The sequence below is a fragment of the Papio anubis genome, unplaced genomic scaffold (assembly GCF_008728515.1).
Source record: "Papio anubis isolate 15944 unplaced genomic scaffold, Panubis1.0 scaffold278, whole genome shotgun sequence".
Classification (NCBI taxonomy): domain Eukaryota; kingdom Metazoa; phylum Chordata; class Mammalia; order Primates; family Cercopithecidae; genus Papio; species Papio anubis.
The window spans coordinates 1-19,873 of NW_022162869.1; the positions used below are offsets into that span (position 1 = coordinate 1).

The 19,873-nt window shown below is 51.4% G+C and overlaps 2 protein-coding genes across 2 annotated transcripts; both read left to right on the top strand.

Moving 5' to 3' along the window:
- Window positions 1-5,504: 5,504 nt before the first annotated feature.
- LOC110741523 lies at window positions 5,505-6,782 on the top strand. Its single transcript, XM_021927937.1, has one exon. It carries the CDS (start codon window positions 6,009-6,011, stop codon window positions 6,759-6,761), a length of 753 nt encoding a protein of 250 aa, XP_021783629.1. The 5' UTR covers window positions 5,505-6,008; the 3' UTR covers window positions 6,762-6,782.
- Window positions 6,783-8,595: 1,813 nt separating this feature from the next.
- Window positions 8,596-9,835, top strand: LOC110741524 (tripartite motif-containing protein 65-like). Its single transcript, XM_021927938.2, has one exon. It carries the CDS (start codon window positions 9,004-9,006, stop codon window positions 9,511-9,513), a length of 510 nt encoding a protein of 169 aa, XP_021783630.1. The 5' UTR covers window positions 8,596-9,003; the 3' UTR covers window positions 9,514-9,835.
- Window positions 9,836-19,873: the final 10,038 nt, after the last annotated feature.

Genomic DNA, 19,873 nt, shown 5'->3' on the forward strand with positions numbered 1-19,873 from the left:
GACAGAGCGAGACTCTGTCTCAAAAAAATAAAATAAAATAAATAAATAAATAAACATAATGCATTCAAGAAAAGAAAACACGGCCGGGCGTGGTGACTCACGCCTGTAATCCCAGCACTTTGGGAGGCCAAGGCGGGCGGATCACAAAGTCAGGAGATTAAGACCATCCTGGTTAACACGATGAAACCCCGTCTCTACTAAAAATACAAAAAAATTAGCCGGGCATGGTGGTGGGTGCCTGTAGTCCCAGCTACTCGGGAGGCTGAGGCAGGAGAATGGCGTGAACCCGGGAGTGGAGCTTGCATTGAGCGGAGATTGCGCCACTGCACTCCAGCCTGGGTGACAGAGCGAGACTCTGTCTCAAAAAAAATAATAATAAAATTAAATTAAATTTAAAAAAGAAAAGAAAACACAAGACTGAGAATTTAACCAATAACTATAATAGAAACTATAAAAAAAGAAGCAGGCCAGACACAGTGGCTCATGCCTGGAATCTCGGCACTTTGCGAGGTTGAGGCAGGAGGATTGCTTGAGCCCAGGAGTTTGAGACCAGCCTGGGCAACATAATGAGATCTCATTGCCATAAATTTTTTTTTAAAATTAGCCAGATATGGTGGCGTGCATCCGGAATCCTAGCTAGTAAGGAGGTTGAGGCTGCAGTGAGCTATGATTGTGCCACTGTACTGCAACCTGCGCGAGAAAGCAAGACCGTCTTAAAAAAAAAATCTTATAAACACTACTGAGGAAGAAAGTGGTACGTTGTGTGAGGGTTTCTTTCTTTCTTTCTCTCTGTCTTTCTCTTTCTTTTCTTTTCTTTTTTTGAGACGGAGTCTTGCTCTGTCACCCAGGCTGGAGTGCAGTGGCACTATCTCAGCTCACTGCAAGCTCTGCCTCCCGGGTTCACGTCATTCTCCTGCCTCAGCCTCCCGAGTAGCTGGGACTACAGGCACCCACCCCCACGCCTGGCTAATTTTTTGTATTTTTAGTAGAAACAGGGTTTCACTGTGTTAACCAGGATGGTCTTGATCTCCTGACCTCGTGAGCCAGCTGCCTCGGCCTCCCAAAGTGCTGGGATTACAGATGTGAGCCAGCGCACCCAGCTTGCTTGCTTGCTTGCTTTTTCTTTCTTTCTTTTCTTTCTCTTCTTCTTTCTTTCTTTTTCCTTCTTTCTTTCTTTTCTCTTTCTTCTTTCCCCTGTCTTTCTTTTCTTCTTTTCCTTTCTTTTTGATGAAGTCTTGTCTTTGTTGCCCAGCTGAGTGCAGTGGCGCCATTTTGGCTCATCAAAACCTGCCACCCCAGTGGTTCACAATTTCCTGGCCCCTAGCCTTGAGTAGCTGGGATTATAGACACCCGCCACCACACCCGCTGAATTTTTGCATTTTAGTAGAGACAGTTACTTATGTTACTAGTTGGTCTCTGAATTTGACCCCAGGTGATCCACCCAGGCTCCCTGCTGGCCTTTCCTTCCCAGCAATGGATGGCGGTAGTCCCATTTACCAGCCTGAAGCTGGGAGGGCATCTTTCAACTGTCCATTCCGTCAGTTTCCCTGGGAAGATACATTCCCAGAAGGATAATGAAAGATAAGCTATGAGAAATATAATGAAGGTCATTAGTGAAAAAGGATATTTTTGAGATGAGGCTCAGCCTTCTCTTTGCCTCCCTTCAGGCTTGAGCGCAGTGGCATGATCTCAGCCACGCAAGCCCGCCCCGGTTTTACTGCCATTCTCCTGCCTTCCCAGCCTCCCGAAAGAAGCTAATTTGGCAGGGCTGCTCACCCCACTGCCGCCTGGGAAGGTTTTTGCTTTTATGGGAGATAGGGAATACCCATGTTAGCTAGATGTCTGATCTCTGACTTGAGGGATCCAGCCTGGCTTCTGCCTCCCAAAGCTGGATTGCACATTTGCCTGCACGCGTCGGAAAAACATTTTTAAACAAAGGGTAACTATATTTAGCTGTGGCAAGAGAAATGTTCATTGGTACAGAGAAGTTAATTTTTCTTTTTGAGATAGAGTTTCACACTTGTTGCTCCAGGGCTGGCGTGATTGCACGATTCTAGCCCCACTGCAACCTCCACATCCCGGGTTCAAGTGATTCTCCTGCCTCAGCCTCCCGAGTACCTGGGATACAGGCATGTGCCACCACGCCTGCCTAATTTTGTATTTTTAGTAGAGACGGGGGGGTGTTTCACCATGTTGGTCAGGCTGGTCTCGAACTCCTGACCTCAGGTGATCCACCCGCCTCGGCCTCCCAACCTGCTGGGATTATAGGCCTGATCTACCGCACCCCGCCTAAAGTTAATTTTTTCAAGGATTTAAATACATCTTTTGTTAGGTTTTTAAAATAAAAGCAGATTGAGTCAAGTTTATTGAAACTTTATATTGAGGGAAAGAATATGCTAATTTGACATTTTGGAGAAGTTTCATTGCAAGCGTTTGTTGTCCCAGCTTAGAGATTGGTGGGTGAGGTCTGTGTGTGTCATTTCCATGTTCCAAAACGGTGAGCTTTATCTTACGTTATTTTTGGTGGATGTTGACTTAGTTCATGAATGTTGTCACTTCTAAATGTGGACAGTTGGGCTGGAAGATGACACAGCGTCTTTCGGAGCCTAGTAATCCCTGCCAAGCCCCCATCAGTCATATTTCTAAATGAAGACATTATTTTTTTCACATTTCCTTGGAAGAAAATCAAGCAGCTATTAAAGTCATGGTCACCGGCGTCATGTTGTCACATCAAAAGGTACTAGTGAGTTAAATAAGGATGGGGAATTGTATGTATGAAACCTATATCAACATATCAAAATACAAGCGCTTCACTTCAGGTTGTGTGAATCCTCCCCACTTTCCTCCATTTTCCTTTCTTTCTTTTTTTTTTGAGACGGAATTTCTCTCTTGTCACCCAGTCTGGAGTATAATGGCACGATCATTGCAACCTCTGCCTCCTGGGTTCAAGCGATTCTTCTGCCTCAGCCTCCCAAGTAGCTGGGATTACAGGCATCCGCCACTTTGCCCAGCTAATTTTTGTATTTTTTGTAGAGACCGGATTTCACCATGTTGGCCAGGCTAATCTTGAACTCCTGATCTCAGGTGATCCACCCGCCTCAGCCTCCCAAAGTGCTGGGATTACAGGCGTGAGCATCCACGCCAGGCCGCCTCCATTTTCAAATTGTGTTTAAGGCTGGGAGCAGTGATTCATGCCTGTAATCCCAGAACATTGGGAGGCCGAGGCAGGCAGATCATTTGAGGCCAGGAGTTCAAGACGAGTCTGGCCAACATGGAGAAATCCTGTCTCTACTAAAATACACCAAAAAATATATATATATTAGCCAGACATGGTGGTGCATGCTTGTAATCACAGCTACTCAAGTGGCTGAGGCATGAGAATCAAGAATCGCTTGATCTGGGAGGCAGAGGTTGAAGTGAGCCAAGATTGCACCACCGCACTCCAGCCTGGGCAACAGAGTGAGACTCTGTCTCAAAAAAAAAGAAATCATGGCCAGGCGCGGTGGCTCACACCTGTAATCCCAGCACTTTGGGAGGCCGAGGCGGGCAGATCATGAGGTCAGGAGATCGAGATCATCCTGGCTAACATGGTGAAACCCCGTCTCTACTAAAAATACAAAAAATCATCCAGACGTGGTGGCGGGCACCTGTAGTCCCAGTTACTCAGGAGGCTGAGGCAGGAGAATGGTGTGAACCTGGGAGGTGGAGCTTGCAGTGAGCCGAGATTGTGCCACTATACTCCAGCCTGGGTGACAGAGCGAGACTCCGTCTCAGAAAAAAAGAGAAATCAAATTGTGTTTACTATATTCTATTATATATATATTTATTTATTTATTTTGAGACAGAGTCTCGCCCTGTTGCCTAGGCTGGAGGGCAGTAACTCAATCTCAGCTCACTGCAACCTCCACTTCTCAGGTTCAAGCAATCCTCCTGCCTCAGCCTCCCAAGTAGCTGGGATTACAAGCATGCACCACCACGCCCGGCCTATATTTGCATACATATATATATATATATATATATATATTTTTTTTTTTTTTTTTGAGACAGAGTCTTGCTCTGTTGACTAGGCTGGTGTGCAATGAGGCGATCTTGGTTCACTGCAACCTCTGCCTCCCAGGTTCAAGCTATTCTCCTGCCTCAGCCTCCTGAGTAGCTGGGATTACAGGCAGGCATCACCATGCCTGGCTAATTTTTGTATTTTTAGTAGAGACGGAGTTTCATCATGTTGGCCAGGCTGGTCTCAAACTCCTAACCTTGTGATCTGCCTGCCTTAGCCTCCCAAAGTACTGGGATTATAGGTGTGAGCCACTGCGCCTAGCCGACACCTTTTTTTTTTAATTTTTTTTTGAGACAGAGTCTCACTCTGTCGCCCAGTCTGGAGTGTAGTGGCACAACCTCTGCTCACTGCAAGTTCTACCTCCCGGGTTCACGCCATTTTCCTATTCTCCTGCCTCAGCCTCCTGAGTAGCTGGGACTACAGGCGCCTGCAACCACGCCTGGCTAATTTTTTTAATTTTTAGTAGAGACGGGGTTTCACCGTGTGAGCCAGGATGGTCTCGATCTCCCGACCTCGTGATCCACCCCCCTCGGCCTCCCAAAGTGCTGGGATTACAGGCGTGAGCCACCGCGCCCGGCCTGACACTTTTTTTTGAGACAGAGTCTCGCTCTGTTGCCAGGCTGGAGTGCAGTGGTGCAATCTCGGCTCACTGCAATCTCCACCTCCCAGGTTCAAGAGATTCTCCTGCCTCAGACTCCCGAGTACCTGGAATTACAGGCACATGCCACCACACCCAGCTAACTTTTGTACTTAGTAGAGATGGGGTTTCACCATGTTAGCCAGGATGGTCTCTATCTCCTGACCTCAGGTGATCTGCCCCCACTTGACCTCTCAAAGTGTTGGGATTACAGGCGTGAGCCACCTCGCCTGGCTAACACTTTTTTCATTGCAAGATTTTGTAGCCGGGCACTGTGGCTCACACCTGTAATCCCAGCACTTTGGGAGGCCGAGACGGGAGGATCACGAGGTCAGGAGATCAAGACTATCCTGGCTAACATGGTGAAACCCCGTCTCTACTAAAAATATAAAAAATTAGCCGGGTATGGTGGTGGGCGCCTGTAGTCCCAGCTACTCGGGAGGCTGAGGCAGGAGAATGGCATGAACCGGGAGGCGGAGCTTGCAGTGAGCCGAGATGGTGCCACTGCACTCCAGTCTGGGCGACAGAGAGAGACTCTGTCTAAAAAGAAAATATATTTTGTAAAACAGCTGGGTGTGGTGGCTCACCCCTGTAATCCCAGTACTTTGGGAGGCTGAGGCAGGATGATCACTTGAGCTCTGGAGTTTGAGACCAGCCTGAGCAACGTGGCAAGACCCCATCTCTACAAAAAGTAGATAAATTAGCCTGGCATGGTGGTGCACACCTGTAGTCCCAGCTACTCAGGAGGCTGAAGTGGGAAGATGGCTTAAGGTGGGAAGATGGCTTGAGCCGGGGAAGCAGACAGAGGTTGCAGTGAGCTGAGATTGCACCACTGTGCTCCAGCCCGGGGGACAAAGCGAGACCCTGCCTGAAAAAAAAAAAAGAAGACTTTGTCAGTGAAAGAAGGACTATATTGATTTACAACCTGGCATGAGCTTATGTTGCTAAGGGCCAGCAGTGGTTAGTGGACAGCACTTGGAATCGCACTGTTGTGTAATATAACAATGAAAATGCCCGTTGCTAGGATAGGTAGTGACTATAGGCTTATGTGGGACTGGGGCCTGGCAGCACTGCCCCAGGGCACCCACATGGCTGTATACCTGCTACGCCCCTCCTGGCCCTACTGCCTCCCAGAGCTCTCCAAGACCCCTTCCTGTGGCCTGAAACCCTATGATCATCACTGTCAAGAGCAAATAACGTGATTCCTTCTAACAGAGACAGGCTCTCAGCAAGTGGGAGCAGCCTTCCAAGCGGAGGGCTAGACCGTGGGCCATCCAGCACTGGGCTCTCATTCTCATTAAGCTGAGCAGATGAATGCATGGGGGATGTCTCTGCTGGGCTCGGACATGGGCCTGTTTGCAGAAGGGCTTCTCCAAGGCCACTTCTCTGAATCAGGGGCCCCTTCTCCTCTCTCCCAACACTCTACCCCAGGTAGAGGTTCAAAAGGTCCAGGACACTGTGAAGAACCAGATGCTGATCATCGCCGCTGACAGTGAAAAGCACCAGGGCCGGGTGGCCTTTCTCTCGATAAGGCTGGCCCACCCCACCCCAGGCCCAGGCTCCCCAGCGCCCTGCATCGGGCTGCAGGGACTTCTCAGGACTTGGAGTGGATGGTGTGGGACCAGGCAGGCAGGGATAGGATGCCTACGTGGGCTCCGGGCTGTGACAGTCGGGTTGCTGGAGTGGAGCTCACAGACGCCTCTCTACACACCCCACAACATCCAGAAACTGATCCAGCCAATGCGAGGTGAGGTGAACACCCGCTTCTCAGAGATCATCCAGGAGGTCGAACAGCTGCAGATGCAGATCTTGGGTTTCGTGGAGAAAGAGGAAGCGGCCGCCCTGGGGATACTGAGCAGCTCTATTCAGCAGAGCCACAACCGGTTCCTGAAGCTGGAGGGAGACACCCTGCTCATCAACCAAAGTGACCGGCAACTTCTGCAGGCAAGGTCCCACCCCTCTGCCTCTGGCTCAGGCCCCATCACAACTTCCACTCTCCCTCCACCCACAAACACGTCAGATCTCGGTCAGATGTGGTGGCTCATGCCTGTAATCCTAACACTTTGAGAAGCCGAGGCGGGAGGATCATCGGAGGTCAGGAGTTTGAGATCAGCCTGACCAACATGGTGAAATCCCATCTCTACTAAAAATACAAAATTTAGCCAGGCGTGGTGGCGGGCGCCTACTTAGGAGGCTGAGGCAGGAAAATCGCTTGAACCCTGGAGACAGAGGTTGCAGTGAGCCGAGATCGTACCATCGCACTCCAGCCTGGGCAACAAGAGCGCAACTGTGTCTCAAAAAAAAACACACACACTAGGCCGGGCGCGGTGGCTCAAGCCTGTAATCCCAGCACTTTGGGAGGCCGAGATGGGTGGATCACGAGGTCAGGAGATCGAGACCATCCTGCCTAACACGGTGAAACCCCGTCTCTACTAAAAAATACAAAAAACTAGCCGGGCGATATGGCGGACGCCTGTAGTCCCAGCTACTCGGGAGGCTGAGGCAGGAGAATGGCGTAAACCCGGGAGGCGGAGCTTGCAGTGAGCTGAGATCCGGCCACTGCACTCCAGCCTGGGCGACAGAGTGAGACTCCGTCTCAAAAAAAAAAAAAAAAAAAAACACACACACGATCAGCCTTTAGGGTGCATCACTGTGTCCATTCCCCTGCCTCAGGGAGCCTCCCCATTCCAGGTCTTCTGTCTCGAGCTTGCACCAACACCCTTGGCTTTCTCCACTTCAGAGCTCAGCCTTACCCTAACTTTCCTGCCTTGGTTTCCCTGGAACACATGGGATTCCAGGCATCTAACACAGTCTAAGTTTCTCCAGACTTCCCTGGATCGTGGCTGAGAGTGAGGCCAGAACAATCTATATAGCCTGGAATGAAATCCCTTTTCCGGCCCAGGAGGTGGAGGTTGCAGTGACCCAAGACTGCACCATTGGACTCCAGTCTGGGCAACAAACTAAGACCCTGTCTCAAAAAACAAGAATCGTGAAATCCCTTTGGCTTCCCCAATCCTGGCCTGGCCCTGCAGCCTGGACTGATGCTGCTGTAAGTAGCGGGTAGGGCCAAGCAGCAGCCTTTTCAGGACGGGGTCTGGACTGGAGTTCCCTGTGCTTGGGAACTCCAGCTTCCTTTAAGCTGCCATCACACCCTGGGCAGATGTCTAGGGCAACCGCTCACCTTGTCCCCTGTGCACAATGGGAAGCATTTGGCAATGGTTTTTATTAAGCAGTTCAAGGCGCAACTAAAATACTCCCATCATTTTCTGAAAATCCCCTTTGCCTAATGCACACTAGGCCACAGTGGCCAAGTCCTTGGCAAAGCCCTGACCTCTGATGTCCAAACAGCTAGGAGGAGGAAAAGGAGATGCCCAGGTTTGGAAAGGGGGAGCTTCTGCTCCACAGGCCCATGACTCTGGAGGCCTCTGGGCCCCTGGCATCTGTGTGGTTCCTGGCTAACAGGTGGTACCTCTGGCCCCTCCCTGCATCCAGGAGATCCTCCGACTGAAGCAGTTCTCAGCCTGCATGGAACCCCTGATGGGCATCAACTGTGAGGAAACGCAGAGCTTCCCCTAGCTGCCAGAGACCTGGTTGAGCTCTGGACCCGGCTGCTGGACGTGGGCCTCAGCTTCTTCAACCAGCTCTCAAAGTGCTGGGATTACGGGATTACAGGCGTGAGCCACCGTGCCTGGCATTTTTTTTTTTTTTTTTGTGAGACAGAGTCTTGATCTGTCTCCTAGGCTGGAGTAGTGCAATGGCATCATTTCGGCTCACTGCAACCCCCACCTCCTGGGTTCAAGTGATACTCCTGCCTCAGCCTCCCGAGTAGCTGGGACTACAGGTGCCCGCCACCATGTCTTGCCATTTTTTTTGTATTTTTATTAGAGATGGAGTTTCACCATGTTGGTCAGGCTGGTCTTGAACTCCTGATCTCAAGTGATCCATCCGCCTTGGCCTCTCAAAGTGCTGGGATTACAGGCATGAGCCACCTCACCGGGCCCCACTCAGTCTTGTGTGCCTGAACAAATACAAAGGGAGATGATGTTAGGGTCTGATGGCGGGGGAGGAGGGCGACCTTGGGCAGCACACACTCACCCTCCAGGCTGTGTCTGAGCATAGGGCTGAGTGTGTGGACAGGAGCGTGGATGGAAGCATCCCCTGACTTGTATGCAAATGCCTTGCAACCCAGCGTCCTGCCCTGAATGAAGGCTGCTGATCCGGCTTCCCCATCGCCACCCTACAGGTTACTGCAACCTGAATTTTGACCCCACTACAGCCGGCGATGTTCCTGCTCTAGGAGACCCGCTCCATGCTGAACCTGGGGATCCTCCTGGAGCCCCTGACAGGGGGCGGCCCCTTCCTAGGCTTCAAGCAGTGGCCGCAGGTGCTGTGCTCCCGCGGCCTGTCCGAGGGCCACCACTACTGGGAGGTGGAGGTGTCCAATTCGTGGGTGTGCCTGGGAGTCACCTACCGCCGCAGCTCCCCGCTCGGCGGCCGCCCGCGCCGCAGCGTGGTCTACCTGCTGAGCCGCAACCCCTACTCGTGGTGCCTGGAGTGGGACTCGCTCAAGTTATTGGTGTGGCACGACAACGCGCAGACCGTGCTGCACGGCGCTTACCACCGCACGCTGGGCGTGGCGCTCGACTGCGGCGCCGGCTGCTTGTCCTACGGCCTGGCGGGTGGCGCCAGCCTCTTCTATCATTTCCTGACTGCCTTCCTTGAGCCGCTCTACCCCGCGGTCATGGTCAGCAGCGGCGCCTCGGCCACGCTCAAGCGGCGCCCGGAGACCAAGCCTCCCGTGGCAGCCCCCCATAAATAAACCTGAACTTATCTAAGCGCTGGCTAGCGCGCCAGGAGGGTCCCCGGCCCTGCAGGATCCCACCTCCCAAAACGCGGGCGACCCTTTCTCGACACAGCCACAGGAGGGCTCTAATCCGGCTAGAGTTACCCCAGGGACGGGGGACAGTCCCTGTGGCCTTGTGGGTGGGGGATTCCTGACTGCGGTGCACAGCCCACTCCCAAACCCCATCCCAGCAGAGTCCCCTGGCTTTGGTTCTCCAGGCTGGTCTTCGCCGGTGGCGCTGAGGCTGGTCCCAAAGGCTTTGACGTTTGAGAGTGGGCAACGTTTGAGCCAGGTGGTCAGACTGAGAGATGGCGCCAGATGGATTGGGGTACGGGTGGGCTGTCTGAGTGGCTTCATTGTCGCCTGAGAGGTTAAACTGGAGGAGCCCAGGCCTACCTCAGATCCAAAAATGATGGGCTGGGGACCCAAGCCCAGGCAGGGGTGGGGCTGCTGCCCCTGCTGCCCAGAGCAGAGCTGCTCACTCAGCTGGTGTTTTACAGCCTAAAGGGGGTGTCACGCTGTCGTGGGTGGGTAAACCTTAAACTCCCTCCACCCTGCTGAATGCTGCTAAAAGCTGCTCCCCCATCCCCAGCCATCACCAACCCACTCAGCTCTCAGAAGGTAGCACTGCTCACGGCAGAGGGACTACGTACATATCCAGGCCTCTGCCATCCAACCAGAGGCTGAACCCAGGCCGAAACACTGCCAGGGGACCCTGGCCAGGCCATGACTGAGAACTCAGCTCCTCCGTCTGGGGAAGCCGAAGATTTGGGCACACCATGGAGCCACCTCCACATTTCCAGCCTCAACCAGTCACTTGTTCCTGTGGCTTTTCAAGCGAGGGCTCTCAGCAAGGTTAATGATTGGCTCTGAAGAGGAACTGATACAAATCATGGAAGAAAAAAATCCCAAGGGCAACGCATTCCAGAACCAGCCCACATGGTGCCCCAGGGGTGTTCCTGAATTCCGTCTCCACCTGGTGTGTTCCGGGAAAAATTAGTGACCTGGGTTTTTCCTTCGAGGTGGTCATTTTGGAGCCAGGAGGGCACAGGGGGAGCAGAGTGTGCTCTGAAGGTTGGCGGGAGTGGCGGGGGGAGGCTCCTCTGAGGAAGCCCTGGCTGCAGCCTCGTAGTGGCCTTTGCTCAGCTCTGATCCCAATGACTCATTCCCCACAGGCTGCTGCCCCTGTGAAGTAAGGAATGAGCTTGAATTCTTTGCCCTTTATTGAAAGACCTTTCACCCAAAACCCACGTCTTGCCTCCCCATCCCACAGTCTTCCTCCTGGCACCAGTGGCCACAGGCTTCTGCAGAGAAGGGCTCAGGTCAGGAAATGCTGAAAAGGTGAATGCATGACCCAAATGGATAGCAGCGGCCACATACATCTCAGAGTCTTCCCACATCACGGGGCTGGCAGGGACGGGGGCTTCCTCGCCAAGTCCTCCCAGCTCTGAAAGACACTTGGTGGCAGGATGGTGCGTGACACCCTCAGGCACACATCCAAATGTCCGGGGGATGACACTTGCTCTCAAACAGCTGTTCCTTATTTGGGGGAGTCCTGGGCCCCCATAGGTCCACAGTGGTAGTCCTGAGGATCCTGAAACTCTTTTTCAGTACTCCTACAAGCCAGATGGCAAGCAGGCCCACGTTTCAAGGAGGCAGGTTAGCAAACCGAATGTCAGGGTGTCTGGTCTCTGCCTAGCCTGTTCCTGGAGAAATTAGTGACCCAGGTTTCAGCCTGTGCTTCATGGGGGAAAACATCACGGGGGGGCAGGCAACAGTGACGCATGACTCTAATCTCAGCATTTTGGGAACCTGAAGCAAGAGGATCACTTGAGCCTAGGAGATCCAGGCCAGCCTGGGCAATTAGGTGGGTGTGGTGGCACACATCTGTGGTCCCACTACTTGGGAGGTTGAGGTGGGAGGATTGCTTGAGCCTAGGAGGTTGAGGCTGCGCAGTGAGCTGTAATCATGCCACTGCACTCCAGCCTGGGTGACAGAGGGAGACCCTGCTTAAAAAACAAAACAAAAAAAATCACAGAGGGGCTCTTTGGGGACAGCAAGTTCAGCCAGTGCTCATGAATAACCCACAGCAGTGGACCATGCCCCTCCCTTTTCCCCCACTGTGGGGCCCAGGGCAGGGACTGTCCCTGAATGCCACCCACTCACTCTTCCGGTCCTGCTTTAGCACTCAGGCTAAATCCAAACAGGTTGTAAACAAATCTGCCTCCAAGGATTATTTGAAAAAGGTTTCCGGCTGGGCGCAGTGACTCACGCCTGTAATCACAGCACTTTGGGAGGCCAAGGCAGGTGGATCACAAGGTCAGGAGTTCAAGACCAGCCTGGCCAAGACGGTGAAACCTCGTCTATACTAAAAATACAAAAAACTTAGCCAGGTGTGGTGGCGGGCACCTGTAATCCCAGCTAGTAGGGAGGCTGAGGCAGAGAATTCCTCGAATCCGTGAGGCGGGGATTGCAGTGAGCCAAGATAGTGCCACTGCATGCCAGCCTGGGCGACAGAGCAAGACTCTATCTCAAAAAAAAAAAAAAAAAAAGTTTCCGCTTTTATATTATTCCTTGTAAAAGACTCTATTCATATATTACTTGGGTAATTATTAAATTAACAAAATCTTGTGCTTTTTCTGAGACAGGATCTCATTCCCATTGCCCAGGCTGTAGTGCAGTGGCATGATCACAGTTCACTGCAGCCTCAACCTCCTGGGCTCAAGCGATCCTCCCACCTCAGCCTCCTGAGTAGCTGGGACCACAGTCGCAGGTCACCATGCCAGGCTAATTTTTCATTTGTTGTAGAGATGGGGTATCACTGTGTTACCCAGGCTGGTCTGCATTTCTGACTATAAAAGTAATTTTGCATTTATGTAATGTACTTCCATAGTGCCTACAATGTGCCAGCCACCGTTCATAGCAAATAGAATGTTAATAAGCATGAACTTGCCAGGCGAGGTGGTTCACGCCTATAATCCCAGCACTTTGGGAGGCCAAGGCTGGCAGATCACCTGAGGTCAGGAGTTCAAGACCACCCTGGCCAACATGGGTTGGCCTAGTATCCCTACTAAAAATACAAAAATTATGCAGGCGTGGTGGTGTGCGCCTGTAATCCCAGCAACTTGGGAGGCTGAGGTAGGAGAATCGCTTGAACCTGGGAGGTGGAGGTTGCAGTGAGCCAAGATCACACCACTGTACTCCAGCATGGGGACAGAGGGAGACTCCATCTCAAAAAAAAAAAAAAAAAAAATTACAAACTCATTCAATTCTTTATAACTCTACCAATATGCATCATTAATTATCCCCATTTGTATGGATGAGGAAACTGAGGGATGACAGGATAAAGGACTTGCCCGAGGTCATGAAGATATGCAAGTTAGGAAGCCAGGATTCAAACCCAGATAGTCTGCTTTTTTAATCACTGTAGTACACCACTTCTCCTATAATGCATATACTGTAGAAAATCTACACAACATAGAAACACATAAAATAAAAAGTTAAAGCATGGTGGTTTCATGGTTGGGTCTCTAAAGATTTTGAGGTGCCGAGGCAGGTGGATTACTTTGAGGCCAGGAGTGCTCAAGATCAGCCTGTTAACATGTATGAACCTCATCTCTACTAAAATACAAAAATTAGCTGGGTGTGGTGGCGCAGGCCTGTAGTCCCAGCATTCAGAGGCTGAGGCAGGAGAATGGCGAACCCAGGAGGCAAGAGGCTGCAGTGAGCAGAGCCACATCTCACTGCACTCCAGCTTCGGGGCAACAGAGTGAGACTCCTGTCTCGAAAAGAAAAACACCCACATAATCCTAACAATTTCAAAAGATAGCCTCCTGCAGTATTTCCCTGCAGTCTATAACAGACAGAGAGGGAGTTCAAGCCTGGGAGCCCAGTTATCTTGAGATGAGATGGGATGGATAGGTCAGAGATCAAGACTGAGCCCTGCTAACACAGTGAAACCCGGGCTCTTACTAAAAATACAAAATTAAATGGAGAAGGGCGCTGGTCTCAGCCACCGAGGCTGAGGCAGAGACCGAGGCGGAGCTTAGTGAAGGAGATCTCACACTGCACTTCCAGCCTGGGCGACAGAGCAAGACTCCGTCTCAAAAAACAGACAGAGTACTGTGAAAAGCAGCTGAAAAATGTAGGGAAGTGAAGACAGAGTAACAGGTCATATGGTAATTTTTTTTGAGACGGAGTCTCGCTTTCTGTCGCCTGGCTGGAGTGCAGTGGCTCGGATCTCAGCTCACTGTGTAAGTCTGGCCCCGGTTCCTCACGACTTGCTTCAGCCTCCCGAGAAGGACTACAGGCGCCTTTCACCTCGGCCTCGGGCTATGATTTTAGTAGAGACGGGTTTCACCGTTAGCCAGGATGGTCTCTCGACCCTCCTGGACCTCGCGGATCCCGGCCTCGCCTCGCCTCCCAAAGTGCTGGGATTACAGGTTTGAGCCATCACCGGCTCTTTTTTTTTTTTTTTTTTGAGACGGAGTCTCTCTCGGCCAGCCAGGTCACCCAGGCTGGAGTGCAGGGTAACGACCCCGCTCACTGCAAGCTCCGCCTCTCAGGTTCACGCCATTCTCCTGCCTCAGCCTCCGAGTAGCTGGGACTACAGGTGCCCGCCACCACGCCCGGCCAGTTTTTTTTTGTATTTTTAGTAGAGACGGGGTTTCACCATGTTAGCCAGGATGGTCTCGATCTCCTGACCTCGTGATCCACCCGCCTCGGCCTCCCAAAGTGCTGGGATTACAGGCTTGAGCCACCGCGCCCGGCTGGTACTTTTTTTTTTTAAGAGATGAAGTCTCACTATGTTGGCCAGGCTGGTCTGGAACTCCTGAGCTCAAATGATCCACCTCAGCCTCCCTAAGTACTAGGATTACAGGCATGAGCCACCATAACCAACCTGAGCCACCACACCCAGCCATATGGTACATTTTCACCAGTATCCATACTATGCATATTTTCCCAAATTACTGTCAAAACAGAAAAAGGACTTGTTTATTTTAATCATGAGACAAAAACAGCTTGTTCACTGGTGGCATAATATTATTAATACATCCTACAAATCTGTCCAATAGCTTTGTTTTGTCCTTAATCTCTTCCCTGGTTCCCAGTAGAGGTGGGTGACAAGAGGCAGTCCAGTCAAAGCCATATATGTTGCTTCCTCGATGTGACTCCAAGTTTGACCCAGATTCAGGAGGGTCCAAGTAGAGCCAAAGAACCTGGAGGCATCCCATCATCCCATTTTCACAAGTGGGGAGGAAGCAGGGGGCAAGACCAGATGGCAGGTGACTGGGGAAGGAGCCTTTAACTCTTCCCTCCCCACACAGGCAGTGTGCTCAGGGCTGGGCTGGAAGGGAGAGGGTGTCTGTGGGAGCCTTAGTAGAGGCCCTGCCTGGCATACCATGGGTACCCAATGACTGTCAGGAGCATCTTTCCCAAGAGAACATAAGTTCACCTCTGCACTTTTCCTGGGAGGAAGGCAGCTGGTGGCAACCTGGACCAGGCGCTACCAGCTAAGGAGAGGTGGGCCATCTTCAGCCCGCCCTGCCAGCTCGTTTCTTCCCCCATTTCTTTCCAACTCCCTGCCATGAACACCTGTCTCCATAGCTCCCATTGTCTTCATCACCAGCCCCCTTCATCCCCGCTCTCACCCCACTCCATTCCACCCCCAAAGCATCCCACCTCCTGGCCTTTTTGCTCATGCCGTCCTCTCTGCCTGAAGCACCCTTCACAGCCACCCCCTGCTTGTGTTATTCCCACTCATTCCCTAAGACTCAGCTAAGTGTTCCAGGAAGTCTCAGTCTCCACTCTCCAAGCCAGGCGGGTTTCCCTCCCATCTGCTCCATAATACCCTTTGCACATGTGCCCCTGCAACCCATGTTGCGTCATGTTTCATGTGTGAATTCACCATCAGACTCAGGGGTCAGCTGGGTATGTCATGTCTGTGACTCTAATGCTTCCCGTGTGCCTGACACAGAGCAGATGCTTAATAGTAGTGGACCCGAGAACTAAGGAACCCTTCCAGAGGTTGGAGGGTTGGGCCAAGCTGGGTGTGGATGGCCCAGGCATACTCGCTTCTCTCCTTCCTTCCCCTCCAGTGCCATCCCCTTCGTCCCTTCTGTTTTTTGTTTTTTTTTTTTTTTTTTTTTTTTGAGACGGAGTCTCGCTCTGTCCCCCTGGCTGGAGTGCAGTGGCGCGATCTCGTCTCACTGCAAGCTCCGCCTCCCAGGTTCCTGCCATTCTCCTGCCTCAGCCTCCTGAGTAGCAGGGACTACAGGCACCCGCCACCGCGCCTGGCTAATTTTTTGTATTTTTAGTAGAGACAGGGTTTCACCGTGGTCTCGATCTCCTGACCTTGTGATCCGACTGCCTCGGCCTCCCAAACCTTCGTTGCTTCTGAAGCTGAGTCCATGTACCCACTGCATCTAGGCAGGACAAAGAACCTGCCGGTCGCCTTCTGTGTCCATTCTGACCTCCCTGTAGCCTGAGATTCTTTGAGCCTGAGGACCCTCCTGAGCAGGTGGGTTAGGGGAGAGACACATGCCTCTCCCTGCCTGTTTCCTGATGTGTAAAATGGCATGGCTAAAGATGCCATTCATATTGACTGAGGCTTATATGACTCCCAGGGCTTCTCAGATGACCAGGGGGTTGGGAAACACAGGGTGTTGTGAGTGGGGCAGTGACCAGAGTGAGGGAAGTGAGACAGTCACCTGGAGTGCAGCATTTAAGGGAAGGCATCAAAAACTTAGCAATCAAGATAAATAATATTGGCCAGGCATGGTGGCTCACGCCTGTAATCCCAGCACTTTGGGAGGCTGAGGCAGGCAGATCACCTGAGGTCAGGAGTTTGAGACCAGCCTGGCCAACATGGTGAAACCCTGTCTCTACTAAAAATACAAAAATTAGGGAGGCTGAGACAGGAGAATCACTTGAACCTGGGAGGCAGAGGTTACAGTGAGCCAAGATCGCGTCACTGCACTCCAGCCTGGGCAACAGGAGCAAAACTCTGTCTAAAAAAAAAAAAAAAAAAAGAAAGAAAATTAGCCAGTTGTGATGGCACGTGCCTGTGATCCCAGCTACTGGGGAGGTTGAGACAGGAGAATTGCTTGAACTCAGGAGGCAGAGGTTGCAGTGAGCCAAGATCGTGCCACTTCACTCCAGCCTGGGCGACAGAGCAAAACTCGGTCTCAAAAACATCAATAAATAAAAAATAAAATAAATTAAAATAATATTGCATTAACTTTTTGTCTTAATTACTGAGCTTTTTGGTATCCCCTAATATTCTGAGCTGGAGGTGAGTGGCTCAGTCACCTCATCCTAGTGGAGGATGTCACAGACAAGGAGGGGGTGTCAGGGATGTCAAATGTTCTGCAGTGCTGGAGTCCAGCCCCCAACACCGATAGCGCCCCTATTGGTAGTGTGTAGGTATAGGAACAGTGCATGAAAAGTGATGAAAAGTGAAATTAACATTCCTGTAGTCAATTGCTCACTCTTGCCAAAGTAAATTAGAATCAAAGTGTCAGAAGTCAGTGTCAGGGGCACTGGTTAAAAGGCTTTTGGGTCCCTGCCAAGTGTTTCTGGAAGCTGCATCTTTCTCATTGACATTTCCTGCCTGGAGGTCAAAGGCCTTGTTGACTTTGTGTTTCACACAGTGAACCACACAGCTGGAGATGGTTCAATTTGTGCCCGGTTTGCTTCAGTGCTCCGTAAGTGTCCCGTGAGTGGCTCCTGTGGGCGAGGCACAAGGCCCTGCAGGGTGGGTGTGGTGGGGAGCAACGTAGACCCAGTCCCTGCCCCCACCACAGCTCAGGGGTTTGGGGGAACACACCCTAAGGTCAGTCACAGTGGTGCCCACACTGAGATAAAGGCTTTTCAGGACTGGGTGTGGTGGCTCACACCTGCAGTCTCAGCACTTTGGGAGGCTGAGGCAGGTGGATCACTTGAGGCCAGAGTTCGAGACCAGACCGACAAACATGGTGAAACTCTGTCTCTACTAAAAATACAAAAATTAGCCAGGCGTGGTGGCCGGCACCTGTAATTCCAGCTACTTGGGAGGCTGAGGCAGGAGAATCGCTTGAACCTGGGAGGCAGAGGTTGCAGCGAGCTGAGATTGTGCCGTTGCATTCCAGCCTGGGTGACTGACCGAGACTCCATCTCAAAAAAAAAAAAAAAATCTTTCCAACCTTAAAGTAAACAAAGATAGGACACAAAAAGAACAAACTGTAGGAAAAAAATATATATAAACTGGACTTCATCAAAACTAAAAACGTTTGCTCTTCAAAAGATATGTTAAGAAAATTGTGCCTGGTGCGGTGGCTCACACCTGTAATCCCAGCACTCTGGGAGGCCGAGGCAGGCAGATCATGAGCTCAAGAGATCAAGACCATCCTGGCCAACATGGTGAAACCCTGTCTCTACTAAAAATACAAAAATTAGCTGGGCATGGTGGCACGTGCCCGTAGTTCCAGCTACTCAGGAGGCTGAGGCAGGATAATCGCTTCAACCTTGGAGGTGGAGGTTGCAGTGACTGAGATTGTGCCACTGCACTCCAGTCTGGTGAGAGAGCAAGACTCCATCTCAAAAAAAAAAAAAAAAATTGGTTTGGATGCAGTGTCTCACGCCTGTAATCCCAGCACTTTGGGAGGCTGAGGTGAGTGGATTGCTTGAGGTCAAGAGTTCAAGATCAGCCTGGCCAACACGGTGAAACCCTGTCTCTACTAAAAATGCAAAAATTAGCTGGGTGTGGTGGCACACACCTGTAGCCCCAGCTACTCAGGAGGCTGAGGCAGGAGAATCACTTGAACCTGGGACACGAAGGCTGCAGTGAGCTGAGATTGTGCCACTGCACTCAGCCTGAGCGACAGAGTAAGACTCTGTCTCAAAAAAAAAAAAAAAACAGAAAGAAAGAAATTGCGATTTAGGGGTCATGCAGCCCCTGGCTGCAGGAGTCTGAAGCTTCCCAGATTGCTCCTGGGGATAACATCACAACTGCAAAACCTAAGACCAGTGCTTGAGATATTTTGTAGACTCTGAACTCCATGGATCAGCTGACACCACCCAGACTGGTAATCTGACTCAACCACTTCTGCCATCCCACCCAGGAATAGTGGACAGCAAGAAAACCTCACTTCAACCCCTTATGATTCCGTCTCCAATCTGACCAATCAGCACTCCCCACTTCCCCAGCCCCTACCCGCCAAATTGTCTTTAAAAACTCTGATCCAAGGCCGGGCACAGTGGCTCAAACCTGTAATCCCAGCACTTTGGGAGGCTGAGACGGGCGGACCACAAGGTCAGGAGATTGAGACCATCCTGGCTAACACGGTGAAACATTGTTCTCTACTAAAAAAAAAAATACAAAAAAAAAAAACCAAAAAACTAGCCTGGCGAGGTGGCAGGTGCCTGTAGTCCCAGCTACTCGGGAGGCTGAGGCAGGAGAACGGTGTAAACCCAGGAGGCTGAGCTTGCAGTGAGCTGAGATCCGGCCACTGCACTCCAGCCTGGGCGACACAGTGAGACTCCATCTCAAAAAAAAAAACAAACTCTGATCCCCAAATGGGAGACTGATTTGAGTAGTAATAAAACTCCGGTCTTCCACGCAGCCAGATATGCGTGAATTAGTCTTTCTCTATTTCAATAGCCCGTGTTTTGATAAATCGGGTGTCTAGGCAGGGGGCAAAGTGAACCCATTGGGCAGTTACAGTGGCTGAGGTCAGTCAGTGAAGGAGAATGATTTGAGACCAGAAAGTGGGTAAGGGCTAGGCTTGGAAGGGCCCTGTAGCCACCTCAGGGGCTCACCTTCATCTCCAAGGCCTGAAGGGTTTTTGTGGGGTTTTTTTGTTTGTTTGTTTTTTGGGTTTTTTTTTTCTTTGAGACGGAGTCTCGCTCTGTCGCCTGGGCTGGAGTGCAGTGGCCGGATCTCAGCTCACTGCAAGCTCCGCCTCCCGGGTTTACGCCATTCTCCTGCCTCAGCCTTCCACGTAACTGGGACTACAGGCGCCCGCCACCTCGCCCGGCTAGTGTTTTGTATTTTTTAGTAGAGACGGGGTTTCACCGGGTTAGCCAGGATGGTCTCAATCTCCTGACCTCGTGATCCGCCTGTCTCGGCCTCCCAAAGTGCTGGGATTACAGGCTTGAGCCACCACGCCCAGCCTTGTGGTTTTTTTATACCAAGTTTCGCTCTTGTCACCCAGGCTGGAGTGCAATGGCATTATCTCAGCTCACTACAACCTCCACCTCCCGGGTTAAAGCGATTCTCTTGCCTCAGCCTCCCGAGTAGCTGGGATTATAGGCATGCGCCACCACACCCAGCTAATTTTTGTATTTTTGGTAGAGA

What these genes read in the sequence shown, in the direction of transcription:
- LOC110741523 (XM_021927937.1), top strand. Translation starts at nt 6,009, where the DNA reads ATGCATGGGGGATGTCTCTGCTGGGCTCGGACATGGGCCTGTTTGCAG.
- LOC110741524 (XM_021927938.2), top strand. Translation starts at nt 9,004, where the DNA reads ATGCTGAACCTGGGGATCCTCCTGGAGCCCCTGACAGGGGGCGGCCCC.